Source organism: Argiope bruennichi, chromosome X2, assembly GCF_947563725.1.
Source record: "Argiope bruennichi chromosome X2, qqArgBrue1.1, whole genome shotgun sequence".
Classification (NCBI taxonomy): domain Eukaryota; kingdom Metazoa; phylum Arthropoda; class Arachnida; order Araneae; family Araneidae; genus Argiope; species Argiope bruennichi.
The window spans coordinates 116,036,956-116,057,711 of NC_079163.1; the positions used below are offsets into that span (position 1 = coordinate 116,036,956).

Genomic DNA, 20,756 nt, shown 5'->3' on the forward strand with positions numbered 1-20,756 from the left:
AAGGAGTTTCGATAAGAATTTTTCGACAAATCTTCTAAAATTGGTATTTTTATATACTTTTGTTTAACTTGTCTTGTTTCAAGTTTGTAAAGATGGAATTCTTCAGTCAACTTTTCAGTTACTTGAGTTTTGATATTTTGTTAAGTTGGATATTCTAGACAACAATACAATGATTTAATACTTTCTGAAATTAACTATCAAATGATTGACTTTAATTAGCTTTTGATTCAATATAAGTAGTTTCATCTGGTAATAAATTTGAAAAAAAAATGAGTTCGAGATTTTGTTATATTTCTAATGAGTTATGAAATACGTTGAAGATAAAAAAAAGTGAAAAGTTCTAAAAAATTAAAAATAATTTTTAAAACTTCCTTTTTATTAGTGTACTAAAAAGTAGGAAATTATTTATTTTTACAATTGAAAATATGGACGTCAAATCAAAATCTTAAAAGCATCAGACCACTGAAAAAATAATATAAAGACACAAAATGCGTATAAAAAGAAAAACATTCAATATAAGGTATAATGTATTATAAATATGATTAAATTTTCAGTTTACTTAATGTATTTCTATTAGTGCTTAGTGCTTTTACAAATTTCTTTTGGCATGCATATTTTTGTTCATAAAATAATTTTCTGATTTTCAGAACACTAATAAATGACTAATCTTAAAAGCCTTTTTATTTCTCGCTTGTTTTCCCGAATATTGATAAGAATAGGAACTTTGAAATACCATAACCATATAAGCTAAACAACACTTTCAAGATTTAAATTACGACCCAATGAATTTCTTTTCTAATCAATCTACTGATTTTTTTTTCAGTGGCTCGGAAATGATGAGGATCGGAGAAGATTACAGCACCATTTGGTGTTAATAAGATTATTTTGCGAGTCTGAATCATCCCCTGGTGGTACGTTCGAACCTTGCGCTGCTTTGCGTATAGGCTGGGCTCCTGGTAAAGTATATTTCCTTATTATTTCTTTACATCTTTTTTTTTTTAGCTTTACAATACTAGGAAGTTTGTACATTAAAATTTTAGCTGTATCATTCATAGATAAATGATTTCAAAACACCTCAAATGATAATAACAAAGTGATTATTTATCGCTAAAATTAGTAAGTATGCGTGTCCTAAAAGGTCAACGATAGAAAATAAAAATATATTTGTTTAAAATGTTTATTTCATTTCTTTTTTATAATCACAGTATATTTGTTTTGCTTTTTGTAAAATACGAACATTTCAATACCGTCAGCAGTATGGTTTCTGTTGCGAATCATGCTGCCTACTTTTAAGGATGCTAAAATTGATGTCCGGGAGGAGTTTCTTCAATTCAGACAACAGATCAAGCAATGTATATCTCGGTAAAATAAGCTAAAAGTTCCCAAACCAATGCTTCCTTAAGGGTCAATAAATGACCTTTTTTGCAACAACACTATTTGAAACTTTCTTAATTAATCAAGATAAGGAATTCACAGAATATTTATTGAAAAAAAAAACCACTACTTTCTTCTTCAAATATTCTGCACTATTTCATAACATATCCACCATTTAATCTTTTATAAGACCGTGTTAAGTATACTTACCAACAAGTTCATCAATTTTTAAATATCCATAGTAGCTATTTTATCCTTTCTAAATATAGCAGCTATCTTTTAAGCCGTTTATGTAAATGCCTCTATAACCATCCCATGCTCAAACATGTGGATGTACATGACAGTAATTCTCTCATATTTTAGTATTATTAATAAATGATTAAAATGTGTATCCAATTTTCTGTTGCGTTTTTTTCTAATTTTTTTCCAAGAATAAATGATGGAACATTTATGATTAAGTGGTACTATTATTTTATTTCAATTATTCCCAGAATTGGAAACAGTTTAAGCAAGCGTGTTCATAGAATTTAACGACGTGTATAGCCGCACAAATTTCATCTCTTTTAAAATGTGATTGTGGAAGCTTCAAAAAATTTATTTGAAATTATTACTGGAAAACTTTTTTAAAATTTTCTGTTCTTTTTCTTCTTTTTTTTATGATTTTTGAAATATAAGGGGGAGTTGTAATTGTAGACCGCCACGGGAAAAAAATAATTGCAGCGAGAAGATTAATATGAAAGTGTTGAGCTAAAAGGCTAAAAAACAAAATTGTTGTCTTAGGCATTTCGCATTTGGCATGTATTTTGGATCGCTTATTGTGTATTGTTTAGAAGAAGGTTTGACCTTTGCTGACATTTCGGTTAGAAAAAGATACAGTTGTATACGTTCAATTTAATCATGATCAGGATTTGTATGTTTTGAGTATTTCATTTTCCTTATTATGAATAGCTTTATCAAATGGATTATTGGATACTAAACCATCCAATACATTTGAGATCAGAGGGCTTCTGGTTCGAGAACATATTACAGTGACGAAACATCGTGTACATATACCTGCTGCACTGTCCATATACACCATGAACAAATGTCCTTCCACTGGTTAGTTGTTCAGGTTTAAGAAGGGGATTTAGATTCAGGTGACGTCCTCGTCATTAAATCACGATATTCAAAATGAGGAGGTCCGTTTCTAAATAGCAGTCAGTTAATTTCAAAACGCATTTAATCTAATTTCAGTTTCGTCAGATTAGCGTATTTCAACGGGAAAAATATTATATATATAATTCAACTTATTTTACTTAATTAAAAGATAATTTAACCGTCTTCAAAAAGAAACGAATTTAAAATACAAAAAATATCTATAAAAATTTAAAAATACTTAAGCTAATGAATTTTTCATAGCAGTACATATATCAAATACCGATAAAACAATCCCTAATTTTAAAAACTTACTACTTTTTTTTCTTCTTGACATCGCGGACAGCGTTATCTGTGAAGAACATAAAAACACAATGGTTTTAGAACACACTTTATATCATTTATGGGTTACCATCTGTTAATAACAAATTAAAGCAAAAGTATAAAAATATATTAGTATAATTTTAAAGTTTAAATGTTTATCTATGTAAAATTGAAGCGCATTTTTGGAACCGTCACTAAAAAGGGACGCTAGTCATTATTAGGTTAAAAGTGTACCTGAACCATGTACACAGCAGATCTTTAGTAGAAACAGGTTTCGAACCTGGAAGTCTCCGGTCCCGAAGGTAAGAGTTTGCCACCAGACCACAGTAACCTCTAATTTAATATAACAAAACTATATTCTTGGCGAAATCGTTAAATTTTACATTGTTTTCAATTCGATTTTCAACATCCCAAATGTGTTTTTAAACATAGTATCAGCATATAATTAAAATAATTCCTCATAAACTTTCTAATTAACGAAATCTGCAGTTTCTAATTTCCCTAAATGGCTCAGATAACCCTAAATAACATAAATTGTTGGTAATTCTCCCAAGCTTCAGAAGTATTAATTCTTTATCTTTTTGATTTCAAATTCACTGCAATAAGATAAACTTCATTAGACTCGTGTCAACTACATTTTCATTACCATAAAAAGATGTTTTATACAAACGTATGTTTAAGGGGGTAAAATTGAAGGAATAAACAAGAAAGGGACATATTTAGCCCTGTAATAGAAATATCCTTTGAATATCGAGTTAATATGCACTTTAGCTAATTTTCCAGTCAGAAGATATATTTAGATTCCACACTATCTTTTGGGGTCTTGATAGACTGATGGTAGAATCTCAGTTTCGGGACCAAAGAATCGTAAGTTCAACCACCAAATGTCCGCAGTACATTCATATTTTGCACTCCCAAATTGACTTGTGCTTATGTTTGAACAGGAATATGATGATCCTCATCATATGATCTCAGTTCAACATTACAATGTTCATCCCGAAACAGATCCCCTAGGACTGAAATCTAGAAACTGGAAAACCTTTGTCATAAAAGGATGCCAGTGACATACGAAATACGCAGCGGATAAAGCATTTTAACTTGAAAAACGTCCTAGAACTTCGCTAGCCGGTACAGCGAGCATCTAGTAGCTTTCTGTCGACTGATATTAAACTTTATATTCTTTAAGTAGGTTGAGTAGCGTGGAAAATTTAAAAAAAAAAACTAGCAGTTTAACTGGCGAATTGAAATAAAGATTTTGAGAAAATTGGAAGAGATCAAGTATAAAAATGGAAGAAACTAGTGCTATTTTCTCCTAACTACATCAACTGGTTAAAACTCTTATTCAGGCCCGATAGCTAATTTCAAACCATTAGAGTTAGGGGTATATTTCCAGTTAGAAAAATGCTTTAAATGAAACAAAGAATTATATTTTATGTTGTTTGAATCAATAAATATAATGATGAAAAAATTATTAAATTTAAATTCATATATAGTTTCCCGTTTCTATTTCTCATATTTAACAAAAAAAAATCTTGACAACCTAACACATATAATTAAAATTTCATCTTTTATGATTAAAAGTGATCAAATAATAACTATTTGCAGTAAATGGAGTATTTTTGCAGTAAATGGAGTATTATGCAGTAAATTTGCAGTAAAATACAAATTTCTTTTAAGGACCAAAGGCAATTAAGGCAAAATAAAATGTTTAAACGAAGATAAAAAAAAATATCTTCAATATATTTTATTGGATTAAATATTCAACAGACAAAGACAAAATAGATGTCCAGATTGCAAGCAAAAGTAATAACACAGCCTGTGTAACAAACAACATAATAATAAGAAATAAATCATCTCATCACAAAATGAAATGTTATCTAAAATATGTTTATAATAAATAATTTTATAAATTCTAAATAAAATTAATTTACCAATATATTTGATTGAAATGATTTCCATCGGCTGATATACAGAAACCCATCCATGAAACAAATTCTTCTGGCAGATTATTATGCGAAATTTATTGTTACTGTAACAGATTTACGTGCCGTAATAATTCGATTTATCAAATCCGCTGTTGGTGAACAATCGATATGAAAACGCATGCTAGAATGAAATCTTTTGCGATTAATTACTGGGGTGTTGTTAACACTAAAAGTAGCAAAAAAACGAATGTGTATTTTAGATGCTTTTTCAGACGAATCAAAACCAAACCTTGGAAACGAACTACAAAATCACATACCAGATTTCATTTATTTGAGACATTGCGTTTTTTTGAGTTTTACATATGAAAATACAGACCGATAGGCGATCAACCCTTTGATAGATTTTTTCATAATTTCATAAGAATCTATACTTTAGATGCTAAACCTGAATACCAAATGTTATCTATCTAGCTCTGTGCATTTTGTGGTTATCCATTTCACTTATACACGAACAGCCAGACAAACAGACTTACTTTGAATGGATTTTGCTCAAAATTTGATAGAAATCTATGAATTTGGTGTTATGTCCATGTACCAGATTTCATCTGTCTAACTCAAAGCGTTTTTGAGTTATCATGTTTACAGACAGATGAACAGACAAAAACACATAATGCTAAAAATGTGTTTCTCGAATTCAAGGAGGTCTGAAACCTGGAGCTTCCTCAAAATCGCGAGTTCGAAATGTTCGATGGTTGCAATACTTTTTCTCTGTATATTTTGTATGTGAGAAAATAAAAATTTATGTGCTGGAGCCCCATCATTCTGCAACAAGTATATTCGTGCCAAATTTGGTAGCAACAGAACCCCTCCAAAAAATCAGATAATAGACCGGATAAAATAGCCGTATATTTAGCAATTATTAAAACATTTTCGAAGAAGAATGTCTCATCTAAAGTACTCGTCCATATTCCTCATCAAACCTGCACAGACCAATGCATTTGGTTCCTATTTTGTCAGGTGTTACGAAAAATTACTAGCGATCAAAACTGACTATTGAATGTCTTTAAATTTCAACTCTTAAAAATTTTCTGAATAAAAATCCAAAATTTTTCATTGTCTGAAATATTCTTATATCAAATTGTCAGTATTATGACATGAATATATTTAATTTAATTCAATTTCAGTTTTAGAAACACGATAAGAACTCTTGATGCAGTAGGCTTTCCTTCAAATTCTAGATATTCCTGTCAATAATATTTCTCATATTTCGACTTCTTTTCAAATATTTTGAATACTTAGGGGTTGTGGTTCTTGTTTTCTTAATTTTTCTCAATAAAACAAATGGATAAAATTTTATTAATTACAGTACAATAAGTCACAACAGTTTTAATTTGTTATAATGTAACTCTTCATGTTGCCACGAAAACTGGAGATTAAAATTTAGTTCAATCAAACATTTATTTTCATTTCTCGGAAATTCATTATTTTGAACTTCAAAATGCCAGCAAATTGTTTTAATTTGATTAAAATTAAGTGATAAGTATACTTAGCAGGGAACATTCAAAGATAATTTTAATCTTATTGCTGAGCGGTCAGTTACTGTTTGGTCTGAATGATAACTGGTAAATGCATTTACCGCCCTTAATGTCAGTAATAAATTAGCTAAAAAACTAAACTCAGTGGCACGACAGCCCATGTAGGTCAAGGTCTACAGTGCCCATATCTGCTTTCATGACCGAGGGCCCTGGGGTGCAAGACATATGTCCCGATTAGGTGGTCAGCCTAACGCGGAACCCCCAGTGTTTAGTTCCCAAGCCTGCTTAGTCCTCAGTTTATCGACTCACTGAAGATGCGAAAGGCTGATCTAGTTAGTAATATTTTGATATTTTGTTATTTTACAGAATCAGTTTAACCAAATAAAACCCCTTTTTTAAAAAAATATATACTGGTATTTTGCCCTATAATGGGTGAATTGAAGTGAGCAAAGAGTAAGATATTAAATATCTTCTAAGAAGGTTTTTTTGTTGTTGTTGTTTTTTTCCTTAAAATTTAATGTGACAAGAATATTTTATTAAATATTACAAATAGATAAATATTACAAAATATTTTAAATAAATTCATATTTCACAATTTTTTCAGCACTGTATTTTTTTTATTCAATCAATATAAAATGTGATTACTTGCTTCATATAAAGTGTTTTTCCAAGTATACGCCTACTTCTAATGTTTGAGAAATTAGTTATTAAACCACGATTAAATTGATATATTTCACTCACCTTTCATCCTTTCCTAAAAAATAAAATAATTCTGCTAACCAGGCAATGACTATTAAAATAACGAAAGAAATCCAAAGAACACCGAAAAGTTACAGCAAAAGTTTTTAATAAATTTAGAAAACAATAAAAAATCCTTCATTTACGTGCAAAGAAAAATAAAAGGAATACAGAATTGAGATTTTTTTCAGAAATCTCACTAAAATGATTTATTTTTATTATTTGAAATCATCATTCGCAAAATAAATTATTCATTAAATAATTATTCGCTAATTATTTCAATTTTCTTAAAATCCTTGTAGCAGTAATTCAATTCAAAAGCAAAAAAACAATAGCAATTATTTCAACGAAGAAAAGGTTGATACCTTAATTATTCAATTTGACTGGGTTTTTTTTACTGTTGTTGTTGTTTAATTGTTTCTTTTTTGCCGTTTAGGCAACGAATTTGGGCATTGCTATTTATAAATAATCATCTAGAATTCGGGTAGCTTCAAAGTGGGACGTTAATCTAAACAAACCAAATGAGAGCCATTTTTTTTTTTTTTTTTTTCAATTTTCCAGATTAATATTTTCTTAACACCAAAAGAAGTCTTATTTATTTTTCTAAACTTCCCACTAAAAGCTATATTCTATCACATTACCAATAATTATCCATTAATTATGTCGATTTCTATTTTATATTTTCATGTTCGTTTTTTCTTTCTTTTGGCTGGAATGCATTTTAGCACTGAACCTCATAAAATATTTATTCAAATAGGTCTTGAGCCTGAATTTTTGGATTCATCCCCGAACAAGAACAACTTCATTATAATTGGCTTCAGTATCGGTATATTAGGCTTGATTTATGTTGGTGCCATTCTAATCTATTTGAAAGTCAGAAAAAGCAGGCGAGAAGCAGCTAGACAAGGTCTTGCCCCTTCTCACAGTTCAATTGAAGTTGCTGATGAAGAAACAAGCCCCAATACACAAGTATGTGTGTGCCATGCATCTTTTTTCTATCAATTTAGAATAAAACAATTTCAATATAAATGAAATCAATGAATAAAAATTAATAAATAATAAATAATTAAATAAATAAAGCAATTTAATCTAATATTAATTAATTACTAAGAATTTAAATTAATTAATTAAAAGCAATTTATATTTAATCTTTCTTATTTCACTGCTAAAAATGACAAGAAATAAGAAAATTCCTACGCTGTATTCATTGAGGTACTACTATATTAAGATTATTGTTTTTTTCTGAATGACATTTATTTATGTAACCGTAAGTTCGCTATGTAAGATGCAAGTTATTTGCATACTTAAAAATAGAGCTTAAAATTATACATATAAGCATAAATTATAAAAATTATTTCACATAGATTTTTAAAATATAAAATTTATCATGCGCAAAACAATTTCATTTATAGATTCATTAACTATGAAGTAATTCTATAATAAACCAATAACAATTTAAAATAACTTGTGATCATGTGAAAATCAGGTATAGATTAAAAACATCATTTCGTTTTAAAATGCATTCAATATACTCTACATCTTTTACAACAAAAAACTTACTAAAAATGACTATACTGAATTTCAAAATGATCCTTAGTGATACACATTTTGAAACAATCTATGATGCATGTAAAAAAAAATTTTTTTTAAATACAAAAAAAAAATTACAATAAATGCAAAAACACAGTAATTTTAATAATTTCTAACATACAATTTTTTAACATCTAATTGTCTCAAGGAAAAACATTATATATAAGGAGAAAAAAAATCTATCTTATTTAAGGTATAGTTTAAAGATCGTTACCATCCTTGTATTTTTGTGCCCTTTCATTTATCTTATAATCCTAAAAGCTCTTTCGAGAAAGTGCTAAAAAATATATCAATAACTTTAAAAAGCTAATATTTTGAAAGTTAACAATAAAAATTTTAAAAATTTGAGGGCAATATTAGGAAATGGTGGAAGTTGATGTACGTAATAAACAGAATAGGTTAAATTCAAACTTCAAAGCTGTCTACATTGTCAATTAAGTACACCACAATACTAAATTTCAATTAAATGCCTGTTGATAAATATAGAACTATTTTGGAAATTAATGGTATAAAATTTTCGGTAGCAACTACGAAATTAGTACCAACTTTTAAACTTTAAGTGAGCACAAGATCTACGTATTTATAAAATTACCTAAACATTTTTCAGTAGCCCTATTTTTCTCCCTGATTTTTATGCATAAAACAAAAATTTGTCATTGGATATTGTCTACTAAAAATTTCATTGCTTTTATAGCTGAGAACTGCTTATATTAATAATTTGGTACAAGAGGCTGAATTCACAACCAAAAGTTCCTTAAAAGTAAGTACACAACATTTAAAAAATATTAATACATTTCTTTGCATAACTATTTCTACTTTTAAAGAATTATTTGCATAGTGGAACAGATGTATTAGATATAATATACAGAATGAGTCAAAATGAATGCTCTGATTTCAAAACTTTATTCTGAAAAAGGTAGTAGTTGCATTTATTTGAAAGATTCATATACCAAAAAGTAATGTATTCACGTTTCAAATGCAATTTATTGGTTAAAAATTATGAATGATGCATGTATTAAGCAAGTATCGACAGTTGGTTTGGCAAAAAAATGTATAACAACTTAATGTATACCGTGTAACATCTGGAGTCCATATAGTATATGTGTAATGCTTAAATTCAAAACTTGAATATATTATCTCATGAAGGACGTATCTTTAAAATAAATACAGAAATTACCAGTTGCACTATAAAGCTGAAATTAGAAAATTCATCTTGACTCATTCATATTAATATTCATTCATTGACTCATTCATATTAATATTTAATTCATTTTCGATTAGGGTTCCTCCAGCCACACTCATTCATCTTCAGAACATGATTTGACCTCACAGGAAAATAACTACAGGCAATTGGATAATTCTTCGACTTCGTTTGATGGAAAACATACAAAAAGTAGCTCTTCAGCCGAAGAAGGCGCCTCCGACATTATATCACCTCCCTCACAGGACTTTTTTATCCGTATAAGAGGAATGATTACTGCAGCTAAGAATAGGCTGAACAGTTTTCGATACAAGCCAACATTATTGGTAATACCTGAAGATGATTACTTTTACCAGGACTTTAAAGAGAGAGACATTGAAGGATCAAGTAATCGAAAATCCTCTTTCAGGAAATTTTCTGTTAAAGCAAACACCAATACACCAGCAGTAGCTAAAAAGAAAATCGAGTCGTTCCACGGATCGAATCTTGGAGCGGCTATGCTAGAAGCAAAACTGGCACCACCGTTGCCTCCACCACGGAATGGAAAAACAAAAAGCAAAAAAAGAGCACCTTCACCACCAAATGGAGAAAAAGAATTCTGCCGAGAATCTCCATCTCCTGTAAGCTTGAAAGATTTAGGTGGAAGTCTCGACAGGAAAAAAAGAAAAATATCATCAGCTGGTGAGAACTATTCTAAATTCGACTTATTTCGTTTGGATCTGTACGAAAAAATCAATAAAATCAGTAAAAACGAGATGAACTGTGTGCTAGAAATGAAAAGTCCAAAGAAATTTAAAGACGGTAAGAATTTTAGTAGTGTGATTCTTCAATGTGTTTCAGCAAATCTCCCCTTTCTGCTTAAACTGAAATTACAGAAGAACTTGGCTAATTCGAATGTTTATTCTGATCTCTTAAATTTCTTTTAAACATAAAATCTCGTCTATTCTTTAAGTTTGTTTTGGTTATTCACAGTCTAAATTTAAAAATATATATAATATATTGTTTTATTTCTGGTTTGTTTTCACTAGCTAAATAAGTCCGTACTTTGCATCTTCTAATTTTTAACGATTTTATTCATTCGATGATTTTATTGCTGTACAGTAATATACTTAACCAAAAAAATAAAAAATAAATAAAACATTAAACATTTTTCACTTTAAAAAAGATTTTGAAAACATTAATGTTATACATAAAAAAGTCTTTACTGTTATTGATAGTTGTAAAAATATTTTATCTTGCAGTTCTCATTTTTAAACTGTTTTTCTTTATTCGAATTTTTGAATAAATTGAATTTTTATTGTGTGTATGTGACCCTTCATGCTCGAATTAGCCAAGTTTCATATATATATATACAGGGTTTCTCAAAACCCATGACAGCGGCTTTTATTCCTTAATTATTGATCATAGACATATATTGTAAATTACAAAGTTGCGTAAAAAAAAGGCGTAAAATGATATGAAATCGATTAAAATTTTCAGGGGATTAATTTCAGGGGGAGAATGGGGCACATTTTGCTCACTGGGAACTTTTTGTACGAGGTCCGTATAAAAATTTAAATTTTGTATTTTTTAAAGTTTATTACCCTGAAAATTTTAATCGATTTTATAACATTTTGCACCTTTTTTTACGCAACTTTGTAATTTACAGTATATGTTTGGGATCAATATTTAAGGAATAAAAGCCGCGGTCAAGGGTTTTGAGACTCCTGTACATATATATATATTACTTATATATCCTGTATATATTATTTCAAGTATATTTACTTTTGAATCATAATCTTCATTTATTTATTGATATTTTGTGAAATGTATCACGAATTGAGAGTAAAACATGATAAATACTATGCAGCGTCATTTTAGATTACAAAATGTATTGATAAGCATTCTTCATTTTTTGGAATTTCTACATATTCATATAGTTTACAAACATTTTCTCACATATTAATTTAGTTTAAAAGCATTTTCTTATATATCAGATTAGTTTATAAGCCTCATTTAAAGCTAAGAATCTTGTTCATGTAGATCAAATAAGTTTCATTAGCTCTATATTATTCCATTAAGATTAGCATAGTTTTTGATTTTCAGATCGCAAAGAATAATAATAATTAATTTAACTTAAATTGAACAAAAGAGTGTGAGCATATTCATTCCTCAAATGTTCAAGGAATATAGTCTTTTTTTATATCAAAATGCCATGTGTCAAATACCGCAACTTACAAAACATAGAAAATTTTGATGTAGCAGTAATAGATGAAACCATTAGAGACATATGATATTTTGTAATAATAACAATTTGATGTAGATGTAGCTAACCTATGATAGTAATTTGCGTTTATCAAATATTTTGACAGGTTTTATATTTGATATTTGGATATAGAAGTGGCGATATACTGGATACTCTTCGTGCAGCATATAAGAGAGTATTTTATAATAAGGATGTTCTTTTGTAGAGGACTTTGATGTATTGGGCAGTAGAGAGAGTTCCAGCCAAGACAGGACTTCAAAGGAGAGTTGCTGCAGTACACTGGAATATCCGTCTGGGCATCAAGATGCCAAAATTTCCCGTCGCCAGCTTCTATACAAATTGCAAGAAACGGAAGTGATAGATGATTCAGAGGAAGAAAAATCTGAAAAGAGAGAAAGGGCGAAATCAAAGAGGAGGAAATCGAAAGGCGATAGATCGACAGACGAAGAAGGCAATTTGTCATCCCGTTCAGGTATTAAAAGATTTCTTTAATGCAGATGGTCCACAGCCCATTTTACTAAAATTTCTAATCTCCAATGTTAGAAGTAATGATTATTTATTCTCTCCAGTTTTTTATATTTTTCATCAATCTAGGCAATAGGTCTGATTTCTTTCCTAAAAAAACAGTTGGAAACTTTGCCAATCGATTTTCTCGTATATTAACACAATATGGAGCACTTTGCGTTAAATTTTGAGTTTTAATAAAGAAAATTGAGTACTCAATATGTGCATTTTCCCTAATACTGAATGGAAATAAAATTTGATACACGTTCAAAGTTTTAATATTAAGACCATGTAGGAATTTCTTATGCGTTGCTTGATGCTTTTGTGAATTAACGTACTCACCAACTCATGAATAGACAGACCGACAGACAATCAATCCCTTAGTGGATTTGGTCTAAGCTTTAATATATAATAACAATTTTGATGATAAAATTGTATTCAAAATTTATTCATCCAGTTCGCGTTTTTGAGTTATTGTGTTCGTATAGACACGGTTTGAGCACCATAAAGACTTTCTGTCTAGAAATTTCGTCTAAAATTTATTCAAATCCACAACCAGACAAATATTTTTATTATATTCGATTTGAGCCAGCACCCATGTTGTAAAACTTAGTATAATCGGTAACTGTATCTGATCGTAATAACTAGTGAGGTGCTTGCGTCGTGTATGGATACAGATTCAACATTCTGTTTAGAATGATGATTCTGGAATCCCCGTTATTCTCCCAGTTTCACGAGTACTGCTACTCTCCGTTGATGCCACGGCCGCCAGTTCTTCCATGACACTTTTTTATAGCATGGACACGGTCAGTCCTCAAAACTGGTCTGCCACTTCGACTTTCTTAAGACATCCAGTTTCCTGAAAATGTACTAAATTCAATATCCCATTCAATGAAAAAGAGCTTCTTGGCGTTTTCACTGCTTTCTCCATCCTAAACTTTTGCAATGCAATAGCAGTGGATTCCTCATTCTTGTAAAAATATTTAACCACCAACGCTTGATCTGGTAACAATAGCATATTGCCAGGATCGAATAACGAATCCATTTCCAGCCAGATATTTATTGCTAACCTGGTTTGCATAAAACGTCTCAATATGACTTGTAAGTGCCCTCTTTCAAATAAGTTTTAAAATCATTTTTTTTATACATGGGGAAAAAATCTTATATTCCTGTAATTATATTAGAGTAAACCGAAATATTTTTCTGGAGATTACTTCTTTTATTATGAATTTTGAAATTTGCATGAATTTATGACACACCCTGTACTTGGAATGTTTATATCAGTATCCCACATTTCTATTAATTTTTTCCTTGATCTTTTTGCTTAAAAAATTTATTTGCTATATTTTAATGCATTAATAAAAGAATGCTTTCAGAAACTTTTTTAAATTTTAATTATTTAACAAAACGCTCATGCCACGCAGAAACACTATTACAAGTAATAAACTCTAGACGAACAGCAATGACATTTATAAGAAAATATTCGAATAAATTTGACTGGGCAATCAATATATTATCGATCTTTTTTTTTTGTTGTTGTTAAATGAATCGCTAATAAACCCAACAGACTTGTCACCTGATATCTCACCAAAATATAACATGTAGTTCAAATATCTTTTTATTGATTAAAACCTCCCTTTAAGCAGCATAATTACAGCTAATGCAAATGAATAAAGAAAACAACTAATGAAAAAATTTCCTAGTCTATTCAGAACTTTAAGCTATTTAAACGATATGAAGCAACTAATAATTGATGTTATTGAGAGTGCATTAACTTTGAATATAAAATCATACAGAAGTAAAAAAATACATGTTCTACAATTTAAAAAAAAAAAAATTTATATATTTTCTGAAAGTTTTGTTTTACATAAGTTTCATTTCAAAAAAACTTTCGTTCATTTTTCATAAAATTTAAATACCACATGCTTCTTAAGAATTAAAAAATATTTATTCTTTATTATACACACAGTATTAGCAAGAATGCTGACTCAAAGGAATTTCAAAATATGCAGTATTAATGAAAAAAATTATGAATAGATCACTGTAAATATCACTGAGTGGGATTTAGTAAATCTCATTTGGTCTAGCTGCATATATCTATTCAAACCATTTGCCAAAAATTCAAGATAAAGGAGAAATATGACCGCTTCAGATGGTCACAGCGACCTTACAGTATCTCAGAATCACTTGAGATAGAAGTCTTTTAGCTCCAATACTTGTGGATAGATTGCTTTCCAGAAAGACTGACGGGAATAAATAGACCACATTTAGGTTTCATTTGAGGAAAATCAGGAAACCCTCCAGCGAGCAATTCACTAATAAAGCGTAACTCAGCCTGTCAGTTTTTGATTAATGCTTTTAAGAGTGCATCCAGATAAAAACCATTGCTTTCTTCTGATTCAAACTCCTCTGTCATGTTGTGCGTTAACCCACTAAATCATTGACGAGCTTCATAAGAGACAAATATTGAAGGGGGAGGGGGGGTTATGAAATATTCGGCATTCTTTCGAATATTTTAGGGATTCCGAACAGTATGAATTTAGTGGAAAAATTTCACTCATATAGCCTGCGATGCTGATGTGATCGGTGCTTCTTGCTCGTTAAATCTCATATTGGATTAAACATCACCATGTTGATAAAGGGTGGAAGTTTCAAAACAGGCTGTCATCTAAAATATTATTCTCTTACTCTGACTTACTGCACAATTTCGTGGTCTCAGATTACGGGCCACACAGCCCATAACGAAACTTTACAAAAAGGCAATAATTATTTCAGTGTTGATATTTTAGAGCTATAGCAACAATATAGATATTTCATGCAAACTTTCTGGGTAATCTCTATCTATATAGGAATTAATTTAAATCTTAGTAATTTTTAGATGAATTTGATAGTGTATTAACTTCGCACGTAAATTTATTTACAAATAAAAGCAATGCGTATTCTCATTTACCAAAAAATATGATACACAATAGATATTTTTATTCAAATATATTTAAAAATACTTTCAAATTCATACTTTTGCTCTAAGATCAATCAATCAATAAGATTTAAAGAGCTGAATTTCAATGAAATACTAGGAGATCCTCTTATGAATTCTCAAATAACCATTTAAGATTTATTTTAGCAAATATAACTTTATTATCCTTATTGAAATAAATATTTAGTCACTATATACCTGTTTAAAATCATCTTTAGTCATTATAACTATCAAGTAATTCATAATATTATATTATTTCAGATTTATCCTTCAAATTTAATCAAATTCTTCTCGTATTAATAAATTTTAGATTTAAATTTAATAAAGTTGTTTAAAAGTTCTTTATTTTAATATTTAGATAGCAGAGTTGATGATCTGAGTGAGGTTAATGGTGCATACAGTTCAAGGCCAGGAACAGCAATGAGCAACTCTTCTGGTCACACAACAAGCAGTCAACCATCAACTATGAAGGAAAAATTGAAAAATGAAGAGGCTACACTTCTTGAAGCAGACAAAGATTACTTAAGTGAAGGTTCAGAAACTTCAGAAGCTTCTCTTTCAGGTGATTCACTGAATTCAAGTTTCAGGAAACCTGTGAAACCTACACCATCAGTAAAATCTAAAAACTCACTGAGAAGTTCAGAAGATCTCTCAGTAATTTCTGGTTCTAGTGTCATTACTTCCTCTACAGGCCTAAAAGACATGGAAAATTATGAAGAAGAAGATGACGATGACATGGACGACGAAATGGATGAAATTACGACACAAGATGACGATAGCCGACTCAGCACTGACCTTGATGTCGAAATGTACAGCTTGGATGAAAGTGAGCATCCATCTCTGGAAGAATATCTTCAATTATCATCTCAAGTTGCTAAAAAGTTATCTGAACGCACAGTACCAGCATTCAGTACTGAATCTCCAAAAGAAAAAAATGTAATTAGTCAATTCATGAAGGAGTTTAAAACCACAATTGGAAGATTAAAAGACGATAATAAGCCTATATCAGCAAGAACATCATCCTCACCAGGGGCAGATAACTGGACGTTAAAAAAGGAAGAAAAGAAAACCAAAGTTGCGCGGAAGGTTAGCATCTTTAAGCGTAATCCATTGAAAGGTCGCAAAAATGAGGAGCCTCTGGTGACAGAAGAAAGTGACAAAACTTACTTTGACAATACAAATGTGAGCGAAACTGATGATGCTGAAAGCAGTCGGTCTTCCACATCATCCGTAAGTGGTAGGAAAGGGCAAAGGTACAAGAACAAGACTCCTGAAATCGTGCCTGCAACTAAGGAAAGAGATAGAGTGGGTGAAAAAACTATCATCTCAATTACAAACAGCGAAAATGGTGTAGATTCAAGGTAAAAATTTTAATATTTCTTGATATATAATACAATGAGTTTTAATCTTTCAAAGAACTTTAAACTTTTCTCTATTAGTTTCACATGAAATTTAAAAATAATGAATCTGAGAGTTAGAAGTAATAGAACACGGTTGTCGTCATTGTTGTCTTATCTTATTTTCATTATCTTCCTTTATAATAACTATCTAACATACATTACCACACAAATTTGTATATTTTTTATTTAATCTTTCTAAGACACATAAATAGACCAAGCTATCTGAAAGGATAAAGTAATATTTTATTTATAAATGAGAAAGCAAAATGTACAAGTAGATGAAGGGCTTGAGACGAATTAATGACCGTTTTGCCTCAGACAAACATTTCTTTCTTAACAGCCCACATGTAGGCTACTGGGAGTTGATTTCGATATGTGGCCAGCCATCGGAACAGTTTTACATTTGTTTGGTATGTAAGCAGATATTTTCATGATCATGTTTCTTTTGTACAAGCTGATCATAAAGAAATACCACGCTCACTTATCCGTATAAGCGGAATGTACGCTGAATGAGCATATGCATTGGACTCAAAAATAGAATACGACGGTCGCATTCTAGAAGTTTTTATACACCAAAAAAATGTAACATCAATTATATAATTCCCCAAAACAGACATTTTTATCTAGGTATCAGTTCCATGATATAGACAGATATAATTAGAAACGACTGTATGTGTTTGTATATCCAAATGTTACCTCAACATAAAAGTTTTCTAGACAGCAATATCAGACCTAACATAAAATTATTTGAAGATGCTGATTAGCAAAATTTCATTTTCATATAGGTTAATAGCTAAATCCACACATTTAAATTTTTTTTTAAAGAATGCGTCTAACTCAAGAATTTTCTTAAGTTAGTGAATTCAAAATCTGAATATATCTTTCTAAACAATTTTAACCATTCTAAGAAAATAGTCTAACATTTTTCAAATACTTTTTCTTTCTTTGAAGTACCTTCTTAAAACAACCAGCCCTACGAATGATAAATTTCTCTTTTAGACAACTAGACACACTTTGAACTTTTCATATATTCAGTAAAAAAGTTGAAAGTATGCCATATTGAACCAACTTTATATTTTTCTTCATATTAGTTTCACTTCAATACTAACAATTTTCTCAACCAATGTCATTTATTTGATGCTTGATCAATGATTTCACTTTGTGCATTAATATACAGAGATTACATATTAAAATTTTACTTAATTTATTAAAATTCTTATAAATGAAAACTATTGAAACAAAATTTAGAAAATTTGGAAATAATATAAAGGAGGTAAGGATATTTATCTTGAAAATATATTTAGAACGTCAACAAGAAATAGAAACGCACGGCATATTAATGACAGTGACATCATAATAAATTTTGTAAATAGCAGTAAGACAGCACATCTTCAACATGCTGCCCACCATTTTTTATAATCAGGTGAAAGTGCTGTATCTTTCTCTCTACGATAGCTCGAGAGTATGAATTGAAATGATACGAATATGTTCGGGAATGGAATCTTTCAATTCTAAAACATTTCTTATGTATTAAAATAACTATGAATAGTATCTTCGATATAGCCTCAAGTCCAAAAATTACAGGAGTTGTCCAAAATAATGGAAAACCCAAACAAAAGGAAGTGTTTAGGAAAGTCCAATAGCATTTCAAACCAAATTGTTCCTTTTATTTGTAACGCATTAATAATAGCATTATATGAGTAAAGCCCAATCTTTCAAAAATAAAAACATCATTGATTTCCATGAAATACTTAGTTTTATAAATAAATAAATATATATATATTATACAAATGTGCGAAGTTAAAGCTTTTTTTTTATTGATAGCCATTGACGAACCACTAAAAATTTTTGCAAATACAAAGATATTCATAAAGCCAAACTCCTGGTCTTGAATGCAACATATAACGGCATTTTTCCCTGGCGGTAACTTTCCTTAAAGATATAAAATTCCAGGACATTCTATAATATTTCCAAGCTTAAAAACTTTTGACCCAGAAGTTTCCAATCTTAATTATATATCCCTAACAATATTCGGTATTATGAAACTGTGAGCTACAAATGAGCATTTTTAATAATTTATAAAAAAAAATACTTCTCACAGCGCATTACAGCTTTTAAAGAAGAACTTTTAAGTAAATAGCTAACTATATTAAATAATTCATTTTATTCATTCATTTATTCCAGAGAAAATAATCGGTATGCTCCTATAATGAAGGTTCCAGTTCCAAGAGGAAAAGCAGTTACCCCTCCTTTACCACCTCCCAAACCTCATCTGGATCAGCTGAAGTTCAAAAATATGTCATCTTTCAAGCAAAAACATCACAGTAAAGTAGATTCAAGTCACTGTAAGCCACCTCCATCCGTCACAGAAGATGAAGCAACCGATGACACTGAAACAGCTGATGAACTAAAAACTAAAACTGGAGGGAGATTTGTTAGAACACCATCAATCGAATCGGATTCGATATCTGTTGCTAACTCGGACATGACAGAAGATTCCTTAAATACCCCAGTTTCTCAAAGAGAGAGTGAAGATGAGACGAGAGAAGATATTAGTGAGGATGAAAACGGGCCAATTGATAGGTGTTTAGCACAATTAGCGGATTCAGTCATACAACCTACTGATGACTGCTCATTAAATCGGTACTTAAGTCAACTTGGAAATGTTTTGGCAACTAGAGAGGACTGTCAGTTGGACCAGTGTCTCAACAAACTAGCAAATAATATGAATGGTAACAGAGCAACAAAAGGCTTTAACTTATCTCAGCATTTGACTTTATGCTCATATGAACACGTTTGTGTGGATAAAGGAAGTGATCGAAGTACTCCAACATCAGATCGCTCATCTACCACATCAAGAGGATCAAGAAGTTCACAGGAAAACCTACGGAAAAAAACTTTAACTAAGTCTAAACATCACCATCATCATCATCATCGTACAACAGAATGCAAACATAACAGTGGTGATAATACACAAATAAGTAGTCCCGTAGAAAATGGGAATCACACAACAAACGGAAGAGTACTTGCCAATGGAAACAATGTATTTTCCACACACGTGCTAATGGAAAAGGCAGCACAAAAAGGACTATTTATAGGTAAGCATCCAATACCAAGTACTTCAGAAGAAGATGAATGTGGTCGCGCAAGTTCTCTTGGTTCTACAAGAGAATTAGAGACTCCTATACCAGAAACAACTTCTGATCCTGGATCAGCTGATTTAGAAAGACCACGGAAAAAACGACCACTTTTTCGGAGAAGCAAAAAAGGATTGAATGGAACCTGTCGCCAACACATCCAAAGTAATAAACTTGGCAAAAAAGACAGTAATGCACAGAAAAAGGCGGGATTTCAAACACGTAATTCAAGCACACCACGATCTAGCAGCAGTGATGTCACGGTAATCCAGTTAGAAGGAAACCCTAACGAACATATAACAAATGTAGATAGTTCAAACACATTTGTAACCCTCATTAATGTTGACAGTTCAGATTGTTCTAATAGTGCTGAAGAAAAGTAAAAGATCTATGTGCTTAAAGACGAATTTCAAGGTGTTAGTTGACAATCTTCTTTAAAATTTTTCTGACATTCTTCAAAGTGATAATCGAACAGAAAGTGTATTTTCTAATGCATTTACAACACTCATGTGCAATTTTAAAGAGCAAAATCCAAAAAAATGCAAGACTTGACAGTATGATTCTGCAATACAAGACTGCTTTTGAGTTGCTTCTCTTAGGCTTCTCATTTATTTCAGAATGTGTAACCTATGTGAAAAACTAACTCTATTTATTAAATTATTATTAAAGTTA

General features: G+C 30.3%; 1 protein-coding gene across 1 annotated transcript in view; it reads left to right on the plus strand.

The window, feature by feature from the left end:
- Positions 1-20,756, plus strand: part of LOC129959852 (dentin sialophosphoprotein-like) — a 103,388-nt gene extending 82,632 nt beyond the window's left edge. The window contains exons 6-12 of the mRNA XM_056072745.1: positions 824-956; positions 7,788-7,999; positions 9,315-9,380; positions 9,902-10,622; positions 12,272-12,538; positions 15,906-16,908; positions 19,132-20,756. Of these exons, the coding sequence (XP_055928720.1) occupies positions 824-956; positions 7,788-7,999; positions 9,315-9,380; positions 9,902-10,622; positions 12,272-12,538; positions 15,906-16,908; positions 19,132-20,467 (3,738 nt within the window). The 3' untranslated portion in view covers positions 20,468-20,756. The remainder of the gene's footprint in view (positions 1-823; positions 957-7,787; positions 8,000-9,314; positions 9,381-9,901; positions 10,623-12,271; positions 12,539-15,905; positions 16,909-19,131) is intronic.